Genomic DNA, 9,042 nt, shown 5'->3' with positions numbered 1-9,042 from the left:
GGGGGGGGGGGGGGGGGAAGGAAGGTGATTGGTGGAAGACCTGTCGGTGACTTTGTGAGCTGGACAATGTCTACCAAGGTAGAACAAAGACGGGAAGGAGGGGATGCTGGTGGGGGCTTGGCGTCTGTGAGCCAGTCGGTGGACGAGGTGGCAGGTGCTGCTGAGGAGGGGAAGGAGAGGGAGGGAGACGGGGAGGGGGGGGAGAGAGTCACAGAGGTCGTGTATCTGAATGAGAGGTAAGGACGATGCTTGGGCTTGGCTAGCGTGGTGATGGTGGTGATGGTGGTGGTGGTGGTGGTGGGACTCATGGTGATCTGCGTGGGCGGTGCTGGTGATCTGTGCCGGCGGTGCTGGTGATGTGGTCGTGGGGCATGGCTGCGGAACTGGGCGTGGGCATGGGACATGGGACATGGGCATGGGGCGTGGGCATGGGCATGGGCTGCAGACGATTGACGATGTTCTCGTCGTTCTCGTCCAAGTTCCTCTATCCGGCAGATAGGCCCATGTGGTCGACGGTCGACGGCACACCGCGCGACGATCCAGAGCTCATTCCGCTGACAGACTCGTCATGGACGTGGGACGATGAGTGGCACGTGCACATTGCAGAGGGCGTGACTGATGACGAGGGCTGGGAGTATGCGTTCAACTTTATGCTCTCGACATGGATGCCCGAGTGCAAGCGCAAGGCGCATGTGAGGCGGCAAAAGTGGCTCCGCACACGGGTCAAGCTGAGCGCGTCGCAGCTGGAGGAGAGAAAAGCGATGCGGGCTTCGGCCATGAAGCGCCGCAGCCATCAGATTTCCGGTGTGGCGGATGCGGCCAAGCTGCAGCTCGGCACGGGTGTGCTGGCGGCGGCGGCCAAGGCATCGGCGTCGTCGCGAACCGCCGCGCCGCTCACGCGCGGGGCGGGGTACTCGGTCGAAGACGACCTTAACGCGTTGTCACAGATGGTAGGCAAGGCTGAAGTAGCCAAGGCTGAGCTCGCCGACCTTGTCGCGGCGCAGCAGGAGCAAATCGCCGCTCTCGAGCGCAGGCTCGACGAGGAGGCCGCCGTCGCTGAGGCGCTGCAGCTCGAGGTCAAGAAGCGCGACAAGGTGATCATGCAGCAGACCGGCGCGCTGCTCAAGCTCAAGAAAAAGGTCAAGAAGCTCGAGCACGAGGCCAAGATTGCCACCAAGCAGAACGAGGAGATGCTGACTGTCATGGCTTCCGGGCGCGGCACGTCGCCGGGCGCCCCGTCGGTCACCTCGGTCACCGCCGCTGTCCCGCGCGCCGTTAACGTTGTTGTGGACGGCAAGAAGCACGTCGAGTACGTCATCGAGCTCTCCACTGGCCGCACCTTTCAGCGGCGCTACTCGCAGTTTCTCGCCCTCCACGAGTCGCTCCGCCGTACCACCATCGGCTCCATTCTTCCGCCCTTTCCGCCCAAGGTTGTCTTTGGCACCGTCAATGTTGAGCAGCGGCGCATCGACCTCGACGCCTATATCCGGGCTGTCTCAAGCCACGGCCACCCCGAGGCCGATGCCTGTCTCGCGTTTTTCCTCAACATTCCGGTCTTGTGAGTGTGCAAGTCGTGACCGGGCGACTGCGACCGGCGACCGGGCGACCGGCGACCGGCACACACACCTCACACTTTACGCCACCCACCTACACACATAGAGAGAGAGAGAGATACCCGTATCCAGCCATACACACACACACACACAATTACATGACGAGCCAGAGTCTTGCGGATCAGCTGGCGTCACTCCAGGAGACTGCCGAGAACAACGGCGTTACTGTCGATGCCGAGGCGGTGACGGCGACGGCCGCCGAGCTGCGGTCTGCTGTTGATGCGGTGGTGGCGGCGCAGCGCGGCGATGGCGGCGCAGATGCAGAGGCAATGGCAGGGGCAGGGACAGAAGCAGATTCTGGTGATGGTGTTCCGCTCATTGTGGGACGCGCGCTGCGGTTCCCGCTCAAGTTTGAGTCTGCAGCGAGCCACGCCAACTTTGTGGCGCTCGCCGCGGCGCTGACCTTCAAGCCGGAGCACGTGGCTGACGTGGAGGCTGCTTCTGGACGTGATGCCGAGGACGTTGCAGCTTTTGGGCTCATGGGCTTGTACCTTACTCGGCCTGAGCTCGACGCCGGCTTTCTGGCGCAGCTCTCGCGGCTCGATCTCTCGCAAGCGTACGGCATTCCCGAGTTTGCCGAGACCGCCGTGAGCCCGGGTGTGTACGAGCAGGTCGACGCTCCAACCAAGTTTGCGCTCTGTGCCATGCAGAATCTCTGCCGCGAGATTGGTTCTGCTTGCGAGCGCGCTGGTGTGGCCTCGCTCGGCGAGCTGGTCATCGGCCACGTTGCGGCAGATACCGCCGCAGCTGCGGTCGACGGCCTCGCGGCCGCCCTGCCCAGTCGGCTTGTCCGAGATGACGTGGTAGGAGGGTACGCCAACGTTGCGCTCGCGCGGCGGATCATCTTTGCGCTCGCGGCGTTTGGTCACGCGCTGGCCATTGCGCCGGGCCACGCCGCGCCGGCCTTTGCCGAGCTCGGCGCTGCTTTTGACGGCTACCCTGACGGTGCCGAGCTCGCCGACGCGCTCGGCTTTCCCGACATGCCACAGCTGGACGGATACATTGATGCGCGGCGTCTTGCGACGCTCCGCAAGCGCGGCATCGTCACTGGAGCCGGCGATGATGAGGCCGCGCTCGCGGCAGGCCTCCTGGGCATGCACGCGCTGCGCAAAGCGCTCGGCGTTGAGCCGTGGATATTTGAGCATGTTGTCGACCGCATTCTGTGAGCAGCTAGCGTTTACTCGCTCTTGCTCAGAGCGTCGATGAGCTCGCGGGCCGAAGTCACCCACCAGTCGCAGCCAGACTTGACCGGCTCGCGGACGACGTTGGCGCCAAAGCCAACCATGACATCGGCCTCGCACGCGGCCTCGAGATCAGTCACCCCGTCGCCGACCATGGCGACCGAACCGTGGATGGAGCGAAGGGCGTGGAGGACGTCCGCCTTGCCGTTGGTCCGAGCCGTCGGCGCGCGACGGTCAAAGTCGAGGAAGCCGCCGAGGTCGTCAAAGTACAGATCGATAGCAAAGACATCGTCGACGTTGAGCGCGTCGGCGACCGGGCGGACGAGCGGGAGCAGACCGCCCGAGACAAAGACCACCGCTGTGCCGCGAGCCTGGAGCGCAGCAATAAGCTCGGGCATCTCGGGAGTGATTGGAATGGGCGATGTCTTAACCAGGTTGTCGATGGCGCCCTTGGTCGGCTTGAGGATGTCCAGTCGCGCCTTGATGGCCTCTTGGAAAGTGACGTCGCCGCCCATGGCCTTGTTCGTCCAAGCGGCCACCTCATCGCCCTTGCCGAGCGCCGCAGCCAGCACATCGATACCCTCCTCGGTGGAGACTGTCGAGTCGACGTCAAAGGCCACGCACTTGACCGATGCAAACACGTTTGCGGCAGCGTCGGCATCGGCCGGCCGCGCTACTGCGCTGGTGGCCTCGGTCGCCCGCGACTCGCCCACTCGAATGGTCGCCATGCTTGCTGTGAGCATCCCAGGCGTGGATGTGAGCGCCATACGTGCAGCACGGAGCATAGAAGGTAGAGAGTGGCGTAAGAGAGGGGTGGTAGAGCTAGGTGGGGGTGGGGAGTGAGGGGTGGTGGAGCAAAGGGGGTTTAACCCTTTACGGTACAGTCATTCGGACGCAGCGGTTTAAGCGCCGAGGGAGCAGTCGTGTCGACCTGGCCGCACACCGTTCGGTGGGTGGGGCTTGGGCTGGGCTAGATCAGGCAATGACGCCGCCGTTGGGGTCGTCCTTGGCGCGGATCAATCGGATGGGGAAGTTCTCGGTGACGAGGTAGCCGCCCTCGAGGAGGACCACGAGATTGATTTCAAACTCGATCTGTGCAAGGAGGGTGAGGTGTGAGTCGGCAGAGAGGGAACGAGGAGAGGGCTATGGGCAGTTGCTCTTGCTCGTCAGACAACGTACCTTGAAGTTGCGCGACGCCACAGTCGGGCAGCTAAACAGCCGCGGGAAGATCTGTTACCATCGTAAGGCATTGTGAGTTGCTTGATGATCGTGACACACACACACACACACACACATACACTCACACACACACGCGCGCGCGCGCTCACCACGTACCATAACCAGCGGGATCGCAAGGCCGCGGCAGACATTGCCGTCGCCGATCTGAATGTTTTGGACCTCTGCTCGCACAACGCCACGCAACCATCGCCGACCGTCATCATCGCCCGTCCATGGTGAGTTCTACTGTACATGCGGGCTCCCAGCTTCCTCGCTCCCACACCGACGCCACCTCCCCCTCATTCCCCGTCCCCCCAAGTCGCGGCACCTACCGGTGGCCTCCTTGGCAAACCCATCGGCACAGCCGCAAGTCTCGACGCGGACCAGCTGCAGCTCGACGCTCTGGATGGGCACCGAGCACTTTTCGACAACAATGTCGCCGGTGAGCGGCCGGGTGAGCGACATGACCGACGAGTCAATGCTGCCGGTGATGCAAAACTCAGGAACCGAGCCGCGGTCGCGCTTCTTGACATTCTCCAGCGTGTCGGGTGTGATCTTGAACGGAATCGGCGACGGATCCGGCATCGGCACACCCTCGCCCTGCACTAGCCACTCGACCTTGTGGCTGAGGTTCCGCGAGAGCGCCTTGCGCGCGAGCACGCACTCTGTGCATCTCTACGTGTGAGTTCCCCTCTCACTCTCTCACTCACTCTATCGATACGACCACACATCTCGCGCCCCTGTCTCGCTCCAATCTTCCCTATAACATACCGCAAGAGTACGAGATGTTGATGAACACGCCGTGGTACGTCTCGTACAGCTGGGCGCCCTCTGCCGGCGTGAGCTCAAAGGCAAACGGCAGCTCCGTCCGGCCCTTGGGCAGCTTGCCGGCCTTGGCGACCTCGATCTCCACGTTGAGCAGGGTTTGCGGCTGGCTCGTCACCCCCACCGTCATCACTGTGAGTCCCTCCCCGCTCTTGCCAACCATACCAACCACACCAACAGCTACGGTCACTACGTACCTTGAGCGAGTTGTAGAAGCTCTCGAAGAGGCCAACTGACTTGGCCGACAGCTGCATGGTGACCATACCTGTGCAGGTAAGGTTGATGCCCTGATGGGAGACAGGAGAGCCCGACTCGACCACCACCACGCCCTCCACCATGTCCTACACAACCACACCCGCATATAAGCATGTGTTCATGACAACAAGCATCCACCCACACCACACGTCGTTGCCTGTCGATGTGAGTTGTACGGTCTCCACACCCGTGCACACCCAGACCACCACCTACAGCCAGCGCTGCTCAGGATGTGCATGTGCATGCGCATGCGCACAGCATGGCTACGGGGAGTTAGCTAAGCATTCGCTGCTATACCATGTCGTCGCAGCTATATGCTATCATGCTGCTGCTGTATAGTGGCATGGTCGTCCTTGCTGGTGTTGTGGGTGGCCGCCAAGACAATGGCCAAGACTACATGGCCTCGACTGTCCCCTGGCAACGGCATGCTCTCCCAGCTCCCGTTACGTACACCAGGACGGTAAATGCGGTCTACCCGCTTGAGTACAACGGTGAGTGACGACATGTTGGGTCTGTCTGCGTCAGGTGGGAGAAGGAAGGGGCGGTGGGTGGTGGCGGAGGGACCGGCGCGTGACCGACCGGGGGCGGGCGGCCAGGTCGGGAGGTCGGCTGGTCGACACGTCGGCAGATGCGACAGGCCGATGGCAGACACGCAGGTCAAGAACTGGCTGAGACCAAGTGATTCGAGTATGGGTGGGAGTTTGGAAGTGTTGATGGAGCAGAAGAACAGTTGATGAGCCGTTATGGGCTGGGTAGGAGGTGCTGGGAAGGCCGTCCAGAGTTGCATGCGTTGTTGTTTGAGCTCTGGAAAGGCTAGATCTTTGTAGGGAGGGAGTGATGTCGAGTGCGATGGTGGCTTGGAGTGTGATAGCCAAGATAGATGTGCATTATCTATCGATCGAACATGGTTTGCATGTGTGTGGGTGCGAGGAGAGTGGCCCCGCCAGGACATGCACTCGAACAGCTCGTTGTGCATTGATCGCTGATTCTCTCCGGCCGGACTTTGACGACATGGATGTCTTTCTCACGGGATAATGAGCACGCCATATCGGACCACATCTTCTTGTTGCGCGTAAACGACACACCGACGCCATGCCCATGCAGTACCACAGCCAGATCAGACTCTACATGAGGGCGTGTTCTCTGCTCACTCGCGGCTAATCCATGACACGTGAGTTCGTTGTGATTGGCATTATCCACCTCTCTTGAATCTGACCACGATGTCATCGTCGCACATCGCCTCGGCGTGGAAGTTCTACCGTTCACTCGGCTCGCCCAAGTACATTGTAGCACCTATGGTATGCATGGAGGTGATGGTGTGAGTGTTGCAGGCGGGGCGGCTTGGCTGCATGAGTGTGCGGTGGGTGGTGAGCGGAAGGGCGATGCCATCCAACCGGCGGCGAGCGCATGGACTCGTATGATCCCCCTCGGGCGTAGGGAGTGAAATAAGAGGCTCGCGGTTGCTGTAGCCGGTGTACATGTCAGAGGGAGGAGCACATGTGTTGTGTGCGAGTATGGGTGACGGGGCGTGGTGTATAAAGGTAGGGAGCGCCGAGGCAGGGCGGCGTCGTTGGCTTGCGAGGCCGAGGGAGCGGGACTCATGGATGTGATGGCGATGGGGGCGATGGCGACGGGGGCGATGGCGACGGGCGATGGCGATGGCGGCAATGGCGATGGCAACTTGGACGATGGGGCTGAGAGCAGGTCAATGCTTCCGAGCTGGCGTTTCGCCTCCTCACGCGGCGGTATGGAGCAGAGCTGTGTGTAACGCCGATGCTCAACTCGGCGGTGTGGGTGCGGTCGGAAGAGTACCGCGAGAAGAACTTGCGGGTGGCGCCGGGTGACGAGCCGCTACTGGCACAGTTTTGCGGCAACGACCCCAAGATCCTGCTTGAGGCCGCACTGGATGTACAGGACCGCGTGGCCGGGGTCGACATCAACCTCGGCTGCCCGCAGAACATCGCGCGGCGCGGCCACTACGGCGCGTTCCTGCTGGAGGAGACGGAGCTGCTTGTAGAGATGGTGGACACGCTTGCGCGCGGACTGACCGTGCCTGTCACATGCAAGATCCGTGTTCTCGAGTCGGGGGTGGACGATACGATTGCGCTCTGCCTTGCGCTGCAGGACGCGGGGTGCTCGATCCTGACGGTCCACGGACGGACGCGGCGGATGAAGAAGGACCTGATCGGGCCGTGCGACTGGGGCGCTATCAAGGCGATCAAGGAGGCGGTCGACATTCCCGTGTTTGCCAACGGCGGTATCGAGTGCTTTGAAGACATTGACGAGTGCATGCGTGCGACGTGCGTCGACGGCGTCATGCTCTCCGAGGCCATTCTTGAGCGGCCAGACATCTTTGCCAACGTGCCGTTCTCGATTGCCAACCAGCTCAAGATCTCGCGCGAGTACCTGGCACTAGCGCGCGACTACCCGCCCTATGTCAACAAGGTCACCCGTGGCCACATCTTCAAGTTTCTCCACACCGCCATGACCTCCTGGCCCGAGCTCCGTCCGATGCTCGGCAAGTCACGGACCGTCGACGAGATGGCTGCTGTTGTCGAGCGGGTGAGCGATCTCGTCCAGCACGAGCTCACCTGCCCGCTGCCTGCCACAGAGTGCCCCGTTACCCACTCGGACGGGCGGACTTGGTACCGCCGGCACGCGCACCGCTGGAACGCCGGCATGAAGGCTACGCTCGAGCCGGTGGACTACTCGGCTGAGCCGCAGCCCATCGCCATGTCGGATCGTGCGGTAGCCAAGGCGGCGGCCAAGGCTGTGGCCAAGGCCACCGCCAACATCAATGCCAAGGCCGCGAGCGAGGCTGCGAGCGCTGCTGCGAGCACCGCGTCCGAGACCGAGCAGGCTGCATCCGGCGGTCAGACAGACGAAGGCAAGGCACAGGAGGCCACCGCCTCGTAGACTGGACAGCTGGGTGCATCAAGGCCTCAGGCTTTGGCCTTGTGGCGCTTGACCTCGCGCTGGACTGCATCTGACGGGCTGCGCTTGCGCGGAATGACGCTCGGCGCGACGCGAGCGCGGGGAACGACCATTGGTGACGTCGCTGGCGGGAGGCGGCTGGGCTTGTCAACGTGGCCAGACTCTGTCCCGTCATCTGGTGGACACGAGGGAATGGCGTGTATGAGCTCGTGCCAAGTCCGGTGGTGGACCGGCCGCTGATGCGGATCAGCGCCCGCCGGCAGCGGTGGGACGACGACAATGTCTGCGGCAGCCTCACTGTCGACACGCACAGCGCGGCCGAGCTTAAAGGCGAGTTTGGTAAAGTTGGCGAGCTTGGTCTTGGAGATCGAGGCCACAAAGGCGTCGGCGAGGTAGAGGCGTCGGCCGCGAAACGGGTTGTCCTCGACGGGAAATCGGGCGCCGTAGCCGGCCTCGTCGACAAAGCCCGACTCGGCCGCCGACGCCGTCAGCCACTCGGGCCGCATGATCCAGCGGCCTGTGAGGCCCGCAGCAAGAAGCTTGAGCGTTCGTGCACCGGGCAGCGCAACCACGTGTGTGATAGCGGCGTCAAACTCCTGCGGGTTGGCCTTGACTCGGCCTCCGAGCTTCAGCACCACATCGCGAAGAGTGGCAAGGCGGTCCGCGTCATCACCAAAGCCCGAGAATGTGACGAGCGGCGGAGCGAGAGGCGATTGTGGCCTAGCGTGTCGAGCTTGGATATCGAGGCTGGGAGAGAGTGTGGCGTGCGGCGGCGGGGCGGTCGGCGACTCGCTGGTGGGCACAGGACGGGCACGCTCGGCTTGAAGCGCAGCGACGGCGGCGGTGAGGGCGGCGACGTGTGACTCGAGGAGAGCAACGCGGGCTGCGAGTCCGGGCTCGGGGTCCATGACGGCGGCGGACGAGTGGGCTCTCGGCGACTGGAGGCAGGCGGTGTCCACAGGGGGCGGGGGGGGGGGGGGGGGAGGACAGTGGCAAGGGCGGGAAAAAAAAAAAAA

General features: G+C 62.8%; 6 protein-coding genes across 6 annotated transcripts; 3 read left to right on the top strand and 3 right to left on the bottom strand.

Annotated features, from left to right (window-relative positions):
- Window positions 1-455: 455 nt before the first annotated feature.
- Window positions 456-1,562, top strand: AMSG_02457 (uncharacterized protein; the record flags this gene model as incomplete). The annotated part of the gene is made up of 1 exon (XM_013903922.1): window positions 456-1,562. One exon carries the CDS (start codon window positions 456-458, stop codon window positions 1,560-1,562), a length of 1,107 nt encoding a protein of 368 aa, XP_013759376.1.
- Window positions 1,563-1,711: 149 nt separating this feature from the next.
- AMSG_02456 (uncharacterized protein) lies at window positions 1,712-2,779 on the top strand (the record flags this gene model as incomplete). Its single annotated transcript, XM_013903921.1, has 1 exon — window positions 1,712-2,779. One exon carries the CDS (start codon window positions 1,712-1,714, stop codon window positions 2,777-2,779), a length of 1,068 nt encoding a protein of 355 aa, XP_013759375.1.
- An 11-nt stretch (window positions 2,780-2,790) lies between these two features.
- Window positions 2,791-3,545, bottom strand: AMSG_02455 (phosphoserine phosphatase SerB; the record flags this gene model as incomplete). The annotated part of the gene is made up of 1 exon (XM_013903920.1): window positions 2,791-3,545. The coding sequence occupies exon 1, from the start codon at window positions 3,535-3,537 to the stop codon at window positions 2,791-2,793; it is 747 nt and encodes a 248-aa protein (XP_013759374.1). The 5' UTR covers window positions 3,538-3,545.
- A 108-nt stretch (window positions 3,546-3,653) lies between these two features.
- AMSG_02454 (down syndrome critical region protein 3) lies at window positions 3,654-5,610 on the bottom strand. The gene is made up of 7 exons (XM_013903919.1): window positions 5,544-5,610; window positions 5,035-5,178; window positions 4,784-4,943; window positions 4,345-4,677; window positions 4,130-4,194; window positions 3,974-4,024; window positions 3,654-3,886 (listed from the first exon to the last, which is right to left on the bottom strand). The coding sequence occupies exons 1-7, from the start codon at window positions 5,595-5,597 to the stop codon at window positions 3,770-3,772; spliced, it is 924 nt and encodes a 307-aa protein (XP_013759373.1). The 5' UTR covers window positions 5,598-5,610; the 3' UTR covers window positions 3,654-3,769.
- A 690-nt stretch (window positions 5,611-6,300) lies between these two features.
- AMSG_02453 (uncharacterized protein) lies at window positions 6,301-8,251 on the top strand. The gene is made up of 2 exons (XM_013903918.1): window positions 6,301-6,390; window positions 6,797-8,251. Exons 1-2 carry the CDS (start codon window positions 6,313-6,315, stop codon window positions 8,006-8,008), a joined length of 1,290 nt encoding a protein of 429 aa, XP_013759372.1. The 5' UTR covers window positions 6,301-6,312; the 3' UTR covers window positions 8,009-8,251.
- Window positions 8,035-8,934, bottom strand: AMSG_02452 (uncharacterized protein; the record flags this gene model as incomplete). The annotated part of the gene is made up of 1 exon (XM_013903917.1): window positions 8,035-8,934. The coding sequence occupies one exon, from the start codon at window positions 8,932-8,934 to the stop codon at window positions 8,035-8,037; it is 900 nt and encodes a 299-aa protein (XP_013759371.1).
- Window positions 8,935-9,042: the final 108 nt, after the last annotated feature.

Source organism: Thecamonas trahens (assembly GCF_000142905.1).
Source record: "Thecamonas trahens ATCC 50062 unplaced genomic scaffold supercont1.15, whole genome shotgun sequence".
NCBI lineage: Eukaryota > Apusomonadida > Apusomonadidae > Thecamonas > Thecamonas trahens.
This window is presented reverse-complemented; position numbering and strand designations above follow the sequence as displayed.

What these genes read in the sequence shown, in the direction of transcription:
- AMSG_02454 (XM_013903919.1), bottom strand. Translation starts at nt 5,597, where the DNA reads ATGTCGTCACTCACCGTTGTACTCAAGCGGGTAGACCGCATTTACCGT. An exon ending in CAACATCTCGTACTCTTGCG is followed by an intron (nt 4,678 to 4,783) that starts GTATGTTATAGG and finishes AGAGATGCACAG; the next exon opens with AGTGCGTGCTCGCGCGCAAG. An exon ending in TGGCGTCGCGCAACTTCAAG is followed by an intron (nt 3,887 to 3,973) that starts GTACGTTGTCTG and finishes CTCCTTGCACAG; the next exon opens with ATCGAGTTTGAAATCAATCT.
- AMSG_02453 (XM_013903918.1), top strand. Translation starts at nt 6,313, where the DNA reads ATGTCATCGTCGCACATCGCCTCGGCGTGGAAGTTCTACCGTTCACTC. An exon ending in AGTACATTGTAGCACCTATG is followed by an intron (nt 6,391 to 6,796) that starts GTATGCATGGAG and finishes GGCTGAGAGCAG; the next exon opens with GTCAATGCTTCCGAGCTGGC.